At 34.3% G+C, this 17,560-nt stretch overlaps 2 protein-coding genes and 1 pseudogene across 8 annotated transcripts; 1 reads left to right on the top strand and 2 right to left on the bottom strand.

Annotated features, from left to right (window-relative positions):
- Nucleotides 1-621: 621 nt before the first annotated feature.
- On the top strand, nt 622-1,847 carry LOC113782172 (heavy metal-associated isoprenylated plant protein 6-like). The gene is made up of 3 exons (XM_027328080.1): nt 622-693; nt 998-1,079; nt 1,378-1,847. The coding sequence occupies exons 1-3, from the start codon at nt 682-684 to the stop codon at nt 1,845-1,847; spliced, it is 564 nt and encodes a 187-aa protein (XP_027183881.1). The 5' UTR covers nt 622-681.
- A 3,878-nt stretch (nt 1,848-5,725) lies between these two features.
- On the bottom strand, nt 5,726-10,670 carry LOC113783808 (cysteine-rich receptor-like protein kinase 27). 7 transcript variants are annotated; one of them, XM_027330035.1, is made up of 9 exons: nt 10,356-10,670; nt 10,063-10,114; nt 9,839-9,878; nt 8,367-8,442; nt 8,116-8,290; nt 7,506-7,551; nt 6,748-6,830; nt 6,202-6,329; nt 5,726-5,981 (listed from the first exon to the last, which is right to left on the bottom strand). In XM_027330035.1, exons 5-9 carry the CDS (start codon nt 8,224-8,226, stop codon nt 5,972-5,974), a joined length of 378 nt encoding a protein of 125 aa, XP_027185836.1. In that variant the 5' UTR covers nt 8,227-8,290; nt 8,367-8,442; nt 9,839-9,878; nt 10,063-10,114; nt 10,356-10,670; the 3' UTR covers nt 5,726-5,971. The 7 variants fall into 7 exon arrangements, with proteins under 7 accessions (XP_027185836.1, XP_027185837.1, XP_027185838.1 ...); XM_027330036.1 differs by having other exon boundaries at nt 8,374-8,442; XM_027330037.1 differs by having other exon boundaries at nt 8,116-8,283; nt 8,374-8,442.
- A 2,849-nt stretch (nt 10,671-13,519) lies between these two features.
- On the bottom strand, nt 13,520-17,223 carry LOC113783644 (annotated as a pseudogene).
- Nucleotides 17,224-17,560: the final 337 nt, after the last annotated feature.

Raw genomic sequence — 17,560 nt, 5'->3', positions numbered from 1 at the left:
CGACTCGTTTACCACAAATGAGCCGAATTCGCACAAGTTCGAGAAACCTGTAATTTCCAGTTTCTATTCTTCTGACTTATGAAATGACATATAAATCCTTCCTTATCGAGCCCAAGTGAGCTATTTGAATAACAAACGATTCCAATTTACTCGGCTCGTTAATTAACCGAATAAATTTCTAGTTCGAACTCAACTCGTTTACTAAAATTGATGAGCTGAATTCGAACCTTATCGAGTCGAGTTCAATTGAGTTTTCGAGCTGCTTGTTCTGTTTAGCAGCGCTATGTACCTACCTTACCTTACGTCATACTACTAGAAAGCTGACAATCTTGATGATGGCATCAAAATTCAACGCCCCTTTCGTTTCATTTCCACTAGTACTGCATGCTATCCGGTTGCTATCTTTCTGCATGAAGTCCTCGCACTTTTTTCTACCTAATAGGGTCCTACTATCTGATTCAGCTATTTATCAGCATCGAGTTTAGTATATTGCTGCCTACATCCCTTCCCCACTTCCTTACTCTTCCTTCTCCGACAAATCCCCCCCCACACCCCCCCCCCCCACCCCTCCCCAACAAAAAAAGCAAAAAAAAAAAACTTCCCATTTCCAACATTTATCATTTGGGCTGCGGATTCTTGATCAGATCCACCTATCGCCACTGACTGCCTCCCTCATCAACTATGGCTGAGAAGGTAAGCCAATTCTCTTGCTAGCTTTCCAAACCATCCCTCAAATGTTTCGTGATATTGTTTTGCATCTTTTTTTCCCCCCTTTTTTAGTGTTTGCTCAGTCTGGAAATTTTAATTGCAAGTCTATAACAGCACATACAACGTGAGATATGCTTCGTTTTATGTTAAGATCTCTAACCACATGTCTCAGCGTAAACTAGTAGTACCATATAATTGTGCATCTCAATTTTACATTTTTTGATTGTTATATATATATATATATGGATCGAGTTTGATTATTTTGCTCCGATAATATGCAACCACACAGTTCACTGAAATGAGACTCAAGGTTGATCTTCAATGCCCCTGCTGCTACAAGAAGGTCAAGAACATCCTCTGCAAATTTCCTCGTGAGTCCCTTATAATTATCAATTCTATCTCTTATGTTTTCATTACCAGTACACTAGTAGTTCTTTAGTGCAAGTACAGTTGGTTGGAGGACATCCACCGTTCCACCGACTACGTACATAGGCATGTGCACCACCATGAGTTACAATTTCTTTGTTTCCTTTTTGGGGTCATTTTTCAGCTGAAGTTAGGTAGTGTGGCTTATGAAACTACTAGTGATCAGTTAGGGGCTTTATTTTGTGTGGACAAGAATTTGAGTTTTTTTTTTTTTGGGGTGATGCTCAATTTTTTGGACAAGAGAAATCCGAGACCAGGTATATGATGAGAAGCAAAATCTGGTGACCATCACCGTGGTGTGCTGTAGCCCGGAGAAAATCCGCGACAAATTATGTTGCAAGGGTGGCAAAGTCATCAAGAGCATTGAGATCGTACCAGAAAGAGTAGTAGAACATGGAAGAAAACCAATAGTACACGCAAAGCCCGAAGTGCCGGAAAAGTCAAAGCCATCGCCAGAAAAGCATCCCAAAAAAACTCCGAGGGCACCTGAACCGTGCTTGCACCCGCCAGTTCCAAGGGGGTTCTGCTGTGTCCCATGTTCGGAAGGGTACGGCGGGGGACCATGTTACCATGGTTACGGGCGGCCCATGCCCCCACCACCCTGTTATGTTAGCTATGGATACGGGTGCGGGTGCGGGTATGGGAAGCGGTATCAGTACAACTGCTGCGATTATTTTAGTGAGGAGAACACTGAGGGTTGCACGATTATGTGAGACCAGAGTAGAGAATTCGATGGGATGACCTTAGTGTGATTCTACTGATATGATGTGAACAGCGTCCAAATTAATCAATTAATTTTGTTTGGTGAGAGGTACATGCGAATGCATTGAAGCAAAATAATACTAGTATTGTGTGGTAAGGGCCTTAGGCCCCTCGTAGGACCTATAATATAAATGGAAGAAGAAAATAAAACTAATGTGTACTCTATGATTATGGGGAATGGAGTATGGAGAGAGAGAGAGACGTGGGGGCTTATTCAAGTTGGAAGTCACTTAGAATAAGCTTTCATTTGTACCCAAATGAATAAGCTTTCTTAAGTGTCAAAGGTACACTTTTGTAAAGATATTTGAGTCGTTGTTCAAATATTGTATAGTTTAATATATCAATAAAAATTTCTATTGTTTCTAGAAAAAAAGAATGTTGTTACATCAAATTTTCTTTTCAATATTTATAATAACATAATAAAAGTCCTTTTCGATCATCATTGATATGCATGCGTTAAAAGTGCATGTACTTTCTTCTTCTTCTTCTTCTTTTGGATTTTATTTTCTCGCTTTGTCCTCTAGTAGTACTAGTAGTGGTTGTAAGTTACAAATTAAGAGAAAATAAAATAATAAAATAAAACCAACAAATAATAATAATAATGAAACAAAAGTAGTTAACATCATGATAAAATGAAAAATTTGAAAAAAAAAATGGGTGGGGGAAAAGAAGAGATTTAGGGGAAGAGAATTCTAAATGGGTTAATTGGGTTTGATGGGTTATCCAATAATACCCATTTAATAAATTGGTATTATTGGGTAACCTATTTATACCCATTATACAAAAATTTAAGATACTCATACCCATCTATTCATGGGCGGATATGAGTAAATTTAGTTAAGTGGGTTAATTTGACACCTCTAAAGTTGTAACTATGTGCTAGCGTAGAGGTTTCGGATACACATCTTCTTTCCTGTCTCTTCATTTCTTAAATCTCTCCATTTTTTCCCAGAAATAAAATTTAAAATAAAATTACAAAAAAGAAAAAAGTAGTAATGTGCTAGTGTAACAGGAAGGAATGCAGAAAAGAGGTACTTAGTAGTACTTAACATTTGGTGAAAGTAAAAGCGCATATGAATTTGCATGCCATCTCAAATGCTCGATGCATTCAGCGGGTGAATTGGGGGTTAGATTAAATGGACGTGGAATGTGTGCTTCGGTGAATGTATTTTCAAAAAAAAAAAAAAGGGCATTGGTATGATGTGATGAGAGCGTTTGGCGAAATGAATAGTAGGATTTGTTCGGGTGGGTGATTGAAGCAACGTCCTCCAAATGAACCGACCGCATGCAATAATTTTTTTTTTTTTTTTTTGTTCATGCAATAATAATGTTAAGTTTGGTCAACAAAAGAACCAACGTTAGTATTAGGGGTGGGCGCAAGTCGAGTACCCATTCTGTCCATCATTTGGCTGAATTGACCCGTACATTGCGGGTTAGTCGTTTTCTAATTCTTACCCGCCCCGCATATTAGCGGGTAGGTTACCTGCTGAAATAGGATCAAATCAATGGGTACCTATTTTGTCCCACTTATCATTTAATTTTTAAAAAAAATAATTTATACTAATTTAATTATGTATTTTACATATTCATCTAAGGTTTAATAAAGATTTTTTCCTCAAAAAAAGCCTCCCACTAAGAAATGAACATGCGAAGAGAATACAAGAAAAAGGAAAAAAATTAAAAGAATTCAAAATCAATAAAAATTTGAAATAAGTAGCACATTTTTTAAAAATATATGTTCCACATTAGGTAAAATCTTTTCTATAAAACATAAGATCATCACCTCTATAAATGAATTTTATAAATAAACTATAGTCTCTCATATTTGTAATGCAATTTGTTTAATGAAATTGCTTATTTAGCTCTAAAAATATTATTTTATAGTATGTGCATAAAAAAATAAAAAATTATACATGTGAAGTGAATTGGGTACCCGCGAGTTTTTAATTATATGACTCTAACCCGTCCCACATTTAAGTAGATACCCGGCCCTCTTTTGAGCTGCTCAAATAATACATATTAAATATCTTAATTTTCGAATCAGATCGAATCGGATAAAACTGATTTTTGAATTAACGAATAATTTTGCCCACCCCTAATTAGCATGATCATCAAATTCAATTCATCGACCAGCCTTCCAAAACACCATGGCATTGCAGTAAATGGAGTATACAGTAGCAAAACAAGACAGAGACGGACTCACTCACTCACAGTGTAGTAAATTGGTTTGGTTTGGTTTGGTTTGGTTTGGTTGTCTGTAATAAATTGTCACTCAGGCGTCCAGGCTGTCGTCCTGTTGGATTATTACAAAACTAGGAGGTATAAAACGCGCGATGCGCGTAGGTGACTAAAGAGAATATGCCCTGTCAAATATGCGGATTAAGGGAATGACTGAATTTTGGTGCATTCTTTTATATGCAAATTATTTATTTATTTATTTTTTTTTTGTATATCAGTATGAATATGCATGGCAGTTGACAGAGGGAAAAATATCACTGAGCTATATAGATTAAGGTTGACAATCCAAAATCCGTTAAACTTCAAGGCAATGCAAAGACTTCAAATCCATTACGTTACATAAATTTGGCAACGATGATGATAATGTACTTGGCTGCTGCACTGGATAGTAAAATCACAAACTATAAAGCGAGTTATTCTCTACATTTTCAGAAAACCTAATAACTTGCATGTTAAAGCTTTGTAAGTTGATGCTATATCTTTTTGGATTCATCACCCGTGGCTTCTAATGTACTTTCACAAAGTAATTGAAAGCAACTAAAACTAATCCATTGCTACAGAATAGGTGTAGCAAAGACATAAATTCCTCAACAAGATACTACTGGAGAAAACGGGAACCTTACATTACATTTCAACAGAATCATTAAAACATGGAAGATTACTGATACAATAAAACCCCCTCTTTTAAAAAGATGGTCTTCTTTTACTGATTCGCGTTGAGATGAATAGAAAACATGCCCAGTTAAACATAGATTTATGAAATAAGAACGTTTGGTGGATAATAATTTGTATTAAGAATAAATATTCTTTGATAATGAAATGAAATATATATAATGTATGAATTAATCATTCCTACACTATCAGTATATATTCGTTGATGAGATTGAATGAATATCACATCTTATAAATTTGAATTTAAGTATCAAATTTTTTACATGTGAGATTTCTACACTATCAGTATATATTCGTTGATGAGATTGAATGAATATCACATCTTATAAATTTGAATTTAAGTATCAAATTTTTTACATGTGAGATGCATCTACAGCTGATAGTGTATACACTGTCAGTGTATAAAAAAATTTATCCATATGTACATATATATATTGGTGTCATTTTGAAAAGAAATATTGTTATAACACAACATCAATATATAAATTAATGCCTTTACTACCATATCATGCTAATTCAAATATTAATGTAGCTTCAAACATATGAAAAGTTTAGAAATATGGATGAGGTTAAAAGAATACCAGACCTCCATCCCATGGATCTTCTAGATGAAATATTAAATTATGGGATATGCCAAATAACATACACAAACATTTTAACTGGAACATATTTTGCGCACACAAGTACTTTCCCCAGAGCATGAGTTCCCAAGGCAGTGAATCGAGTTGAAAGTGAAAGGCACCAAAGATTGGCAAATGCTGTTGGAATGCATTGACTTGAGTAGATATCACAATGTAAAATATTCACGCGATCACAATCTTCCATTCAATAATTCAACCAAAAAAAGAAGGAAAGGAAAAGAACCCAACAGCTCTGTTAATAAAAGAACTGGAACTTAAAAGGTTAATAATACACAACAAAATATCTTACTGCAGAAATTTTTTGTCAAAAAAGATAACCCACAATAATTTTTTTACCACTGTAGTAGTTTACAACAACAAAGACAGACATGATTCTAGATTCTACTGTCTAAAACCTAATGTAACATTTTTCAACTCTAGATTCAAATCCCAAAACAGAAGATGACAAAAACTAATTTGTAAAACTTTCATCCTTTATGGATTCGTCAATTCCACAAGTCAGAATACATCATTCGATATTGATATCAGCTGTACCTGTTAAAAAGAGAAAAATGACAAGAAGAAACTGCCCAAAATTAACATTCTTCTATTTATTGATACCAAGACCATTATGTTGCAGCCAACAACCTCAAAAACTTTTTTAAGTTCTTAATTACAATTTTGCAGCTCAAAAGATGCCAATGTTAATAAGAAGCTATTAATTTCATCCAATTAATGTGTTCCTTTTTATAGACAAAGTGATGCCAGAATTTACCTCCAAGACTGACCAGGAACATTCTGAAGTAGATATCTAGCATTGTGAAAAACAGCATTAGCCTGCTCATTTGATGCACCAAGCAACCGTAGTCCTTGATTCTCCTTCTCCCACTTATCCATGTGTTCCTTGTAGATTATGTAGACATATATGCTTTAGAAAATAAAAAATTGCTACATCCTGATCTTGAAAACCTAATAACTATTTTTTTAATGACTCAAAAATTAATTTTTCTACAAATTCATGATTAAGATCCTTCAGCATCGACTTCTCTGATTCTTGCAGCTCAGACACCCTCATCAAGCAAAAATGAAATCCAGCATAGAATTGATATTCAAACAAACTGAAACCAGGCTCAGCATAATTACTTGCAACAAAGAAAGTTAATCTTTCAAACTTTTACTTCTAGAATTACATCATGCCTAAGCGAATAGGACTGTTTTCCTTTATATATTTTTTGGTTCTTTCGAAAATTTGGACTCTTCACGTTTTACTTTTCTTATCAACTGATTTTTTTCATGAAAAGACAAGGTAGAGCAAAACTACCAGTTGAGTAAAGCTATTAATCTTCTCATGAATGTGAGCAATCTTCATCTGCAATTTCCCTTCAACAAACACCAACCACATGACTTCAAAACATAGAGAAACAGAACAAAAAATATCAAAAGTTATGCTTCTCAATTTATAAAAACCATAAGCTCAAACAAACAAAAGGGAAAATATCAGCCAATTGACAACAATGCTTAAAACATTTGAATAAGTATCGTAGGAAGAGAAACAAAGAAAGATCTCGTACAAGAATTACAGTCACTAGATTAATTTCAAATGATTTTTAGAGAAGTCAGGCTACTAAAATCTTAGGAAAAAACATAAGCAAACCACCTAGGAGCAAGGGTCCCTCTCACAAATTTTCTCATCACCAAATTGATGAAATAAAGAAAACAAGCATATTAGAGAAAGCTACATAACAAAAATGAACAGAAAAAAGGTTAAATAATGTTCTAGGTATTCTAGATAAAGTAGAAGCATGCAATAGAAGACTACATGCATAACCATATTAATTTTCAAATTTAGCATTTTTTATGCATAACCCGTGGAGACTTAAGTGTTGTTCTTGAATCTGCTTGGAGCCATCAAATAAGCATTTGCAGGGCAAAAAAACTATCTACAACTCTACAATTGCTTCATAACTACAATCGAAATAAAGGCAACACAAGTTTTAAAAATAAAACAAGAAGCTAGTTGAATAGGGAAGCATTGGATTAGATTGTTCAAACAGAGAAGAAATAAAAAAAGAGACAAACCTAATCCAAGTAATTCTTCCTCATGAAACACACTCCCAAGTCTCAGCTGCCACCAACCAAAAATCCAAACATTAAAATTTAGAAAAACAACCCAAATAGTCACAACAAAGACTCTTAGAAAAACCTTCAAACCCACTTAAGCATTCAACCTTCATACACATTAGTTTCTTAATTAAAAATAAACACACACAAGATCACAAGAAGATAAAAAAGTATTTCACAGAATTCAGCGTTATCCCTTAGACTTGCTTCAAAAGCTTCATCTTATTAAGATTCATTAACAAATATATACTTTCCAAATCATATCTTTTACACCAATTATCCTAACACTTTCCTTATGAGTTAAAAATTTTCAAAAAAAAAAAAACAACTTCAACCATAGTTTCAGAAGGGCCTTATTAGGATCTATTCTGATTTTTCCAAATAGATCACTTTCTTATTTTTTTCAACCAATAAAAAAGTGAAATAACATATTACTGGCTTCCAGTACTATAGACAAATTCATAATTACAAAATATCCCTCAAGGTAACTTGACAGTTTAAACTTGATAAATAAAAACAAATTGAACACATAAAACCAATGCTCCAAAAAAAAAGGAGAAAAAAGTACCTGTCCAGTGATAAGTTTCAGGAAGACAACCCCAAAACTGTAGACATCAGATTTCACCGTCAATTGTCCAGTCATAGCATACTCAGGAGCACAATAACCATAAGTTCCCATGACCCTTGTGGAGACTGCGACTTGTCTCCAGTAAGACAAGTTTTGCCAGCCCAAAGTCTGAAAGCTTTGGAACAAACCCTTCATCAGTAATCTGTTAGATGACTTGAAATCCCTATAAATGGCAGGAGGATTTGCCTTACTCCAAACCTTTGGCCACACCTGCTGCTATCTTTATTCTTGTATTCCAATCTAATGGTTCTTTATCAGGTAGAAAATCTGCAAAAGAATAACATAAACCCAACAAAGAAGTTGAATGACATTGAAATTAGCATATTATCCAACGTTGATGTTAAGCAATAACTACCAGAATAGTATTCTAACGTAAACCCAACAAAGGAGTATTAAATGAGCAATAACAGCCATACCTGTGGAGAAAAATCATAGGCACACACATTAATATTGAGAGAAATATTTAGTCAAAGTATAAGTGCACATATTAAGATTTGTTAAATGCAAATTTTATTTCCCCATTGTAAAACCGATATAAGAGTCCAACAGCCCAAAATTCATTCAAAGATTAAGAAAAAGGAATGCTCTACTGAACTCTTGAAACAAACATAAATCAACCAAATGGCATGACTTTTGTTTTGGCTTTCCACAAAAGAAGTCAAGTTATTAAACTACAATCGAGAGAATCACAACAGTGAGTCATTTTCACATGCAAGGTATGTAAAGTCATTTGGTGGTACAAATAAATTTCATGCCTGTGCTCAACATTTTCAGCTTATTGATAGTTGTTGACAATGTTAATCCTCACTTACAGCATTGGGTGGAGAAGTGATAAGGCTTAAAATCATTCAACCAAAACTCTCGTAGCCTGAATGTAACCACATGCAGGAAAAGAGAGAGACAGAGTTTCAGGAATGCAATTAAAGCACAAAGCACAAGATCCCTTAACATTGTGATCAGCTGAGGAACCCACTCTTACTAAGTGAACAAATGCATTAATACTTGAGGCAGTACCATTTGAACAAGCAAGCTCTTCATCAACCTCAAACAATAGAATGTGGAGTAAAGGCATGATATGATACAATACCAATCACCACTATTCAAAACACCAAACCATCCATTCACCATACTATGCCACTTATATGCCCTCAACCCCACCTTTCCCATTTTCCTGGAACGAACATTGACCCCCATACCTAGAATAAACAAGTTTGAACCTATGCTCTGTCCTTGAGGCTTCATTATTTCTGCATTTTATTTTTCCTTATAAATGGCATCATTGTAAAGAAAGAACAATCAACATAAAAGTTAGTTTAAGTAGAAAAAACCCAATTAACTTTCTAAACAAAACTTGCACTGTCATCATGTCTTCCTTAAAAAAGTTTATGCAGTTCATAAATTTCAGTAAACATGTAAATTCAATTTTAAAATGGAATGGACTTCTTGTTGAACATGCAATAACTAAGTCGCAAACAATTGACAAGATAATGAACAAGAATGCCTGAAATGATATCATGAAGATGATCTTCCAAGGATCCCAAGGGCATGAACTAATAGACAAGTAGCCTCTGGTCCCCATCAGCACAGTAATCGATTAAATTTACAAGGTTAGAAAGACATAAAAAACTGAACATAAGAACCTCAACACAAAATTTTCGATTACCTTGAAGCCCATTTCTATCCAATTGCTTAACTGCAACAACCTGTCCATTCCAGTAATCAAATTAATTAGCAATAATAAACTTGAAAAGCAGCCAGAAAATTTTTGGTAGAGGCATTTCTAATAAAATCAATATTGCCATTTTTAAAAAAATTAGGAAAATTCAGAAAAAGTCCGATGAAATGAAATAAGTAAGAAAAAAATAGAGAAAATGACGGATACCTCACTCTACTACTTTAGCTTGAAGATCTGGAGTTGAAGCTTTCTTTCAGATCATCTCTAAGTGGGCCCAAAAAAGGAGGACATATTGGTTAAAAATTAGAAAAAAATAGAAATGAAAAAAACAGAAACGAAAATAAACACACTTTTTTTTATAATAGAAATAAAATAGCTCAGATCCATTTGCATTCTTTTGCCCAGGTACAAAGGATTAAGTGAAAAAAAAAGGATCGGAGGAGCTCGTTATATAGAATGTATCATACAAGAAGGGCAAAAAAGAGATACGTTCAGTGGATCAAACCTTCCTTCCCATGGATTGGATCAAAGTAGAGTCCACTGAGTCGGAATCATTGACCCCTGTTGTCATAGGGACACAGAATTCCCGACGAGATAAGACCGGAACAGTCGTCAATCCGATGCGAAAGGGAAGCTTCACATTCGAGAATATAAGAGCACTAAAATTGTCTTCTTCCCGTCTTGCACGTAGAGATACGAAAGTACAACAGCAAAAGAGACGGTACCCGCACGACCACAGAGCAAACCGTCCATGAGTATTTTTGGAAGTCCATCTACGATCGTGTAGGAGAAAGGAAAACTAACGAAAAAGAATGAAGAAATGATAGATGAAATGTTTTGGAGAGGAAGAAAGCGGCGGAGCTTCTGAGGAGAGAAAAGAGAGAGAGAAGCGTGTGGTCTCTATTCTTTACCCTAGCCATCTATTTTTATTTTCGAAACGACGTCACTTATCCTGGCATGTGACCAGCACGAGGGCCGACGAAAAACAGAGCCTCAGACCAAAACCCCCCACTCGCTCTTATTCTATATATGTTGATAATTGAGGTCCGTGCGACGTGGAGTGAGAATCCGTTATCCTTCAATTCCAAATCCTTTCTTTCTATGGATCCATTCATTGTGGTCTAAAGTAAAAAGGCATTTACTTGTAATGATAACATCTCTATAATTTAATCTATTTAGTCTAGAAGGAGGAAAAGCCGACAAGAGTTGAATCATTATCTGAGGAAACCATCGAAAGTGACAATCACATATAGTGACAAATTAATGGGAGACATGATTGAATCTTTGATTTTTAATCTGGTGATCACCACTAGAGGTGTCAAAATGGATGACTTGGGCAGGTTTTGATTGGGTAAAATGGGTTGGGTAAATGGGTTAATGAAATGAGTGAGTCAACCCATTTATACCCATTTAATTAAATGGGTATAAATGGGTAAGTCAAACAATGAATTTGGGTAACTCAATTACCCATTTATAACCAATTTATTTTAATTTTGTTAAACTCATTTAAATTCATTTTTGCAAACTAAGTTATCAATTATAACACTCTTTGTACCATCATTAGTTTTAAATATTTACTTATAATGCTCAATAGCCTAATTACTAATTTTTTTTCCATTTATATTCTATGTCGCAAAATTACATATTATTTAATAATGAATAATAAGAAGAAAAAAAATTGAACTAAGTACTATAAAAGTTAATATAAAAATTTAATTCAAAAATTTTGAACCCCTAATATTTTTTTCATATATAAATTTAAATTTTCATTTTAGAAAGATAAAAAAGAGGCTAAAACTTATCATAAAATTGGTATACTAAAAAATGAGCAAGTTAACAAACTAAGAAAAAATAAAATAATAAGATAAAACTAACACAATAATAATAATAATGAAATAAAAGTAGTTAACATCATATACAATGAAAATTTTGAAAAAAAAGGGGGGGTGAAGGAAGAGAAGAGACTTAGGGGAAGAGAATTCTAAATGAGTTAATTGGGTTTGATGGATTACCCAATAATATCCATTTATTAAATGGATATTATTGGGTAACCCATTTATATCCATATACAAAAATTTAAGATACCCATACCCATCTATTCATGGACGGGTAAGAGTAAATTTAGTTAAGTGGGTTGATTTGCCACCTATAGTCACCACCAACCCAAAGGGGGCTGGCTTTTATCTTCTGAAATTGTATTTTGAGCTACTAAAAAGGCTTTTACTCTTAATTCTCAAAAAAAAAAAGCGTCCTTGTGGCAGGGGGTTTTGGTTGGGTGTCGCTTGAAAGTGACCACTGGATTTGCAGTCAATTAGTGACATGCTACAACTGTAACTTGCATTGCAAGTCTCTCAAAGTCCTGCTATTTATTTGCATTTGCAGCCGTCAAAGAAAGAACAGAGTGGTCGCGGTGATTAGTCATAAAAAGTAACCGTTTTGAGGGTAGGATAGGAAGGAACAAAGTTGCAAAATTTCAACCAAACACCCCCGAAAATTATGAAAATGCAGAATCTTTTCCTAGAATTTGGCTCTGTTTAGATTAGCTGCTTTTAGAGGTGTTTTTAAAATATTTTACTGTAATAATGTAGGTAAAAAACTTTTATGGTAGATGTTTTTAATGGTATTTTTGAGGTGTTTTTGAAAATATATTTTGGGATATTTTTAAAATTTAAAATTTTAATGGAATATTTTTAAAATTTTATAAATCTTACAACCACCCACCCCTCCCCTCCCCTCCTCCCCACGCGCTCCCGCCACCCTCCTCCCGTTATGATAACATAATGTACTTAAAAATGTTCTATATTTCATAAAACCTTAGAGAAGTGTATGTCTAATAAAGTTTTGCATCGGGTATTCTTAGGCATATCTTTATTTATTATACAATTTTATACAATTAGATGACTTGTAAAATGATAAATCTCAAGCTGTAGACGATTTTGAATAAATTGATTCACTATTGAAGCATTTAGTGATCAATTTAAACATTTACCTTAACTTGATTTTAGTTGGTCCAAAATCTATAAATCAACACATTGTAAGTCTAAACTAATATTATTGCACCTCTCATATAAAGTCCTAACTCCGCCGCTGCAATATAGTGAGCTTGGATAGAAGATTAATTGAAAATATTGTTCAAATAATACACTACAAGAAATTTGGCCTTTTGTGACAATAGAAAGTCATCACTAAAAATTAGAAAGTCGTCATTATATGAGTATAGTGACGACTTTTTCCATTGTCACATCGTTGTCACTAATTCTATGTCACAAATGGGTACGTGTGACAACCTCTACAAAGTCATCACTAAATATTATTATTTAATGACGAAGACTAAATCGTCACTAAAGAATAGGTATTCTGTGACAAAGTTTCTTGTCACTGTTTCCAAAATTTTTTTGTCATAAAAGATAGCAGAAGTCGTCACAAATTTGAACGCGCACAGTGACGACTTGAACTTGTCACTCTCACTCCTAGTATTCTGTGACAAGAATAATCGTCACTTAGTGAACTTACAACTTTGTCTACAAGAGCTGCAATTCTATTGCATTTTCAACAACCATAGCAGAAAATTGTGGCTCGACTAATGCAAAAAACGATAGTAATTAATGTACAATGAACCCTCAAATATATATATGGTTATAAACATCTCTAAATTCATCAGAACACACATTAACCAAAATGGGTTCCAAAGCCCACATTAGTTCAAGTACTAACAGCCATTATCCATCCAAACAATAGAGTACTAAATTCACATCAGTTCAACTAGTAACAGCCATTACGCATCCAAAAAAACAAAGTACTCTTTCCAAACAAAAACATAGACTAAAGCAGCAATGTGTCAAACTGAAGTCATCTTCATGAGCATATCCAAAAGCCAACCTTTTTCACCTCCTCAAGAGCATTTAATAGCATTGTACTGCATTGAAAGAAAAGTATCATATGCATTAGAATCGATTTCAGTCAAAAAATATGCCATTACAAGCATACACTACTGAATTTGAATGAATAGTCATACTGAACAAAAATCCAATTAAGTCAATATGATAAGCTCCCACCAACATCACGTACAATGTCACACCACATGACCATACATCTGCAATCTAGAAAATAGACAGCAATTACAAAATGAATGAAGACCTTCTTGAGACAAAACTATTTAATGAGCAGAAAGTAGGCAGCAGTGCCTGCCTGTTAAGCAGGAAGAAATGAACTGAACAAGCATAACCACTAGCACAAAGTTTACAAGATACTTGAGACAAGGGCCATATTGCTGATTTAGAAGAAACAGTACTACTACTTTTGACTATGTTTGGATGCAAGTTGGGGATACTAGTCGATCTAGTAATACCATATCACAGCAAAAGGGAGGAAATCCCATTATACTATCACAGTGAAGAGTTAACTAGAAGAGGAAACTAATGCTCAGAGGGAGAGAATCTCTGTAAATTCTTCAAGAATTTTGATGATACAGACCTTCCCATCATATTCCTTCCTTGACAGGACCTCAGGTGCAATATATGCTGGTGTTCCAACTGCCGATTTGGGTTGTGAGTGCAACAAACCAGACTGCAAGTAAATGCCAGAAACCAACAAAATTTCAAATTATCCACAAAAAAATATGAAGTCAATTGAATCACAATTTTTTTTAATTCCAAATGCAAAGATTTGTAACCTTAGAATAACCAAAATCACATATTTTAAGACGTGGTGTTGGACTCCCATCCAAAAGTGTGTTTTCTAGCTTCAAGTCCCTGTGACAGATTTCCTGCATTGAGAGAACAATGAGATAATAATAAGAGGACTCAAAAAGAATAAATAGTTCTAATATCTCACCATTGAATGACAATAACTAACACCAGATATTAGCTGCTGGAAGAAAAAGCGAGCCTGCGTTTTAACAATAAGAAAGTCCCATAAGTATCTCTCTATAAAATCAATGCCAAAAGAAAATGAGATCAAGGCAAACGAAATATATTTTGCATGTTTTTACATCTCATCTTCATTGAATCCACTAGCACTACAAATTTTTGCAAAGAGCTCTCCACCAGCAGCATATTCCATCACAATAGCTAAATGTGTCGGAGTTAGCACGACCTGCAAACAAAAGCATGCTTCAAAACATGGCTCCATGATTTTTATCACAGACATCTCCCACTAAGGAAGTTGAAAGTACAAACAAGTTTCTCATCCTGATTCATAATCTAGTTCCATTTTCTATCTTGTCAGCTCTCATCTATGACCTCGAAGACAGCGCCCTTTTCTATTTAATTGAAGCCGAAAACAGGACCCATTCCATTCCCTCTAGAAACCAACTTCGGCCGAATAAAAATGTCTTCCTGTACCACTTATATTAAGCATGAAAAAGCAGTACATGTCGCTACTTTAACATGCTTTACTCAGACCTTGAGGAATGGGACTACTTCTAGATAATAAGACACAAATTTTTCCAGGTGTCCCCACCTCTAAAAATGCTGTATTTCTTCCAAAATCTAACTCCAATTATTAGGACATTCGCTGCTTATATAATGGAAAATATATACTTTATAGGCGTTTATCAGTTTTATAGCTAGACTCTTCATCACTGGAGGCTCGATGCAAGATAAGGAAACTGGAATATGGATTCCTAGGGTCAGAAGGGCACAGAACTAAGGTCTAGATCATAGGTTTTCTACAACCTACAATTTGAAAAGCTAAACAGCCACAAAGTTCAAGGAACCAACCAGTTTCAAAAAGATAAATTTGACAAGGTGAATCCATTCATCAAGAAAACTCATGTGTGTGATAGTGTTCATCCTTTGAACTCCACTTAATTTAATAGCTAATCTAATAACGCCACTTAATTTAACAAATCAATAGCTGATCAAAATATGACCATCAAACTATTAAATTTGACAACATCTTAGGCACACAAAAAGAAGTCCTAGAATTTTGTTACTTGTCAGGATCCTTGTTAAATCATCACAACTTTGATTCTTCTCAATATAGCAGATTGATAAAACTTGATGAAGATTTTGAACAGATCTGATATGACTAACGCAAGAATCAGGGGGAAACTGCAAAGCCTCGAACATGGTACTCTTTTATGCTACTACTGCCATTGTCAAACTAAAAAATGTTAGAAAATAGTAGACATCATTGCAAAGTAGAGAGTTTCTGCAACAAAATTAATCAAGTGCAAGAACATTCAACCATTGATTACTTAGACTATCTGAAAGAAAAAAAGAAAATACCCTTACAACCTCAAATGTTTCACAAATCCAGTTATTAAATTTTTCACATCATTTGCTGCAATTAAAACTATGTACAATTAAAACTAGGCACTGCTTTAATAATATTATAACTATTTAGTGCCTCGAGTTAGTCTAAAAATGTCCAACATTATTTGGAAATGCACTTTGGCTGTAGACAAAATCTGACTCCTTTAGGCATTAAAGCAGTAGACAATAGTCTAGGCACTAAAGATGTTTACCAGTGCTATGTAAAGGTAAACAATATCATTTTAGTTGAATAAAGACTCCAAAACTAAAGAGGCTACATTTTCATGCAATAGTTGAGATGGATAACCAGCATGGATTGCCAAAAATGTTAAGAACCAAATGATACTTGAGTCTTTAATCACCCTCAGAAACACACATCACCAAGAAGGAGATGCAAAATATGTTACACCAGAATTTACCTTTTACCAGATTTGACAAACCATTTTCCTTCAAACTTCTTGAAATCCCCATCAACCATGGAAAACTGGAGTTCACGGTCATTTGCCTAAATAAATTTCATTTGCAAATAGTTAACTGAGATAAAGGTATCACATAAGAATGCCTAGTTACTGCTACCTACTCTATCAGAATGAAAATACAGTTTAACATCTCACATTATATTACTTGCAATAACTGCTTTGTTGTCTTTGCCTTTTGTAATCTCACAAAGGTTTAACAAATCACGTATCACCATCACAAGAAATCTATTTTCCTGCCACAGTTGATGCAAAAAAATAAAAGTAAGAAAATGGTGAAAAAGAAAAAGAACCACAAAACTGAAAGTTATCCAAACACAAGGTCTCATTCTGAGTAAAAAGAAGCCGGAAAATAGTCACTCAGCGAAGAAAGACTAAAAAATGGGAAAAATATACAGCATAAAGCAATACACTTGTTCCTCCATCATTGATCCTAATATAGATCCTATTGCCCAGCACAAGGTATTTAGGTTGTTCCACATCCAATCCTCACCATTCAGCTGTTTACTTAACTTCCTCAGCATCTGTTAACAAGATTCATCATACATGTCAACACCTTTTTTAAAAAAATTTTACATGTCAACTCCTTGAACAAATATAGAAGAAAATCATAATAACTATAGCAGTTTCGACAAGGAAAGATTTGAGCCCCATCATTCATTTATAACCCAGGCCAACAAAATTGATGAGAACCATAGGCAGCCACCACAAATTGCAAAAGAATGTTACACATAATGGATCCGAGCTAACAGAATGCCATTTAGAAGCACAATTGCCAGCCAATTGTATCAGATTCAAAGTAATAAAACAGCTTAGGAGCACTGTTGCATATGCAGAACGCTAATACACATCATGTCCATTAATTTCAAGTCCCAATCAATCCTCTAAAGAGTCAAAGCACACAACTTGTACTTTCATGGAAACTATCTTTTCTGCATAGAGTAGCCAACACAGGGATTTGCTATAGATATAACATA

The sequence above is a fragment of the Coffea eugenioides genome, chromosome 9 (genome assembly GCF_003713205.1).
Source record: "Coffea eugenioides isolate CCC68of chromosome 9, Ceug_1.0, whole genome shotgun sequence".
Lineage (NCBI taxonomy): Eukaryota > Viridiplantae > Streptophyta > Magnoliopsida > Gentianales > Rubiaceae > Coffea > Coffea eugenioides.
This window is presented reverse-complemented; position numbering and strand designations above follow the sequence as displayed.

Excerpts from the sequence above, each read along its gene's own strand:
- LOC113782172 (XM_027328080.1), top strand. Across the intron at positions 1,080-1,377 it reads CATCCTCTGCAAATTTCCTC|AAATCCGAGACCAGGTATAT; the intron begins GTGAGTCCCTTA and ends TTTGGACAAGAG.
- LOC113783808 (XM_027330033.1), bottom strand. The coding sequence starts at position 8,310 with ATGAAGGGTTTGTTCCAAAGCTTTCAGACTTTGGGCTGGCAAAACTTG. Across the intron at positions 6,831-7,505 it reads GGAAGAATTACTTGGATTAG|TCATGTGGTTGGTGTTTGTT; the intron begins GTTTGTCTCTTT and ends TATGTTTTGAAG. Across the intron at positions 6,330-6,747 it reads TTAATAGCTTTACTCAACTG|GAACACATGGATAAGTGGGA; the intron begins GTAGTTTTGCTC and ends ATAATCTACAAG.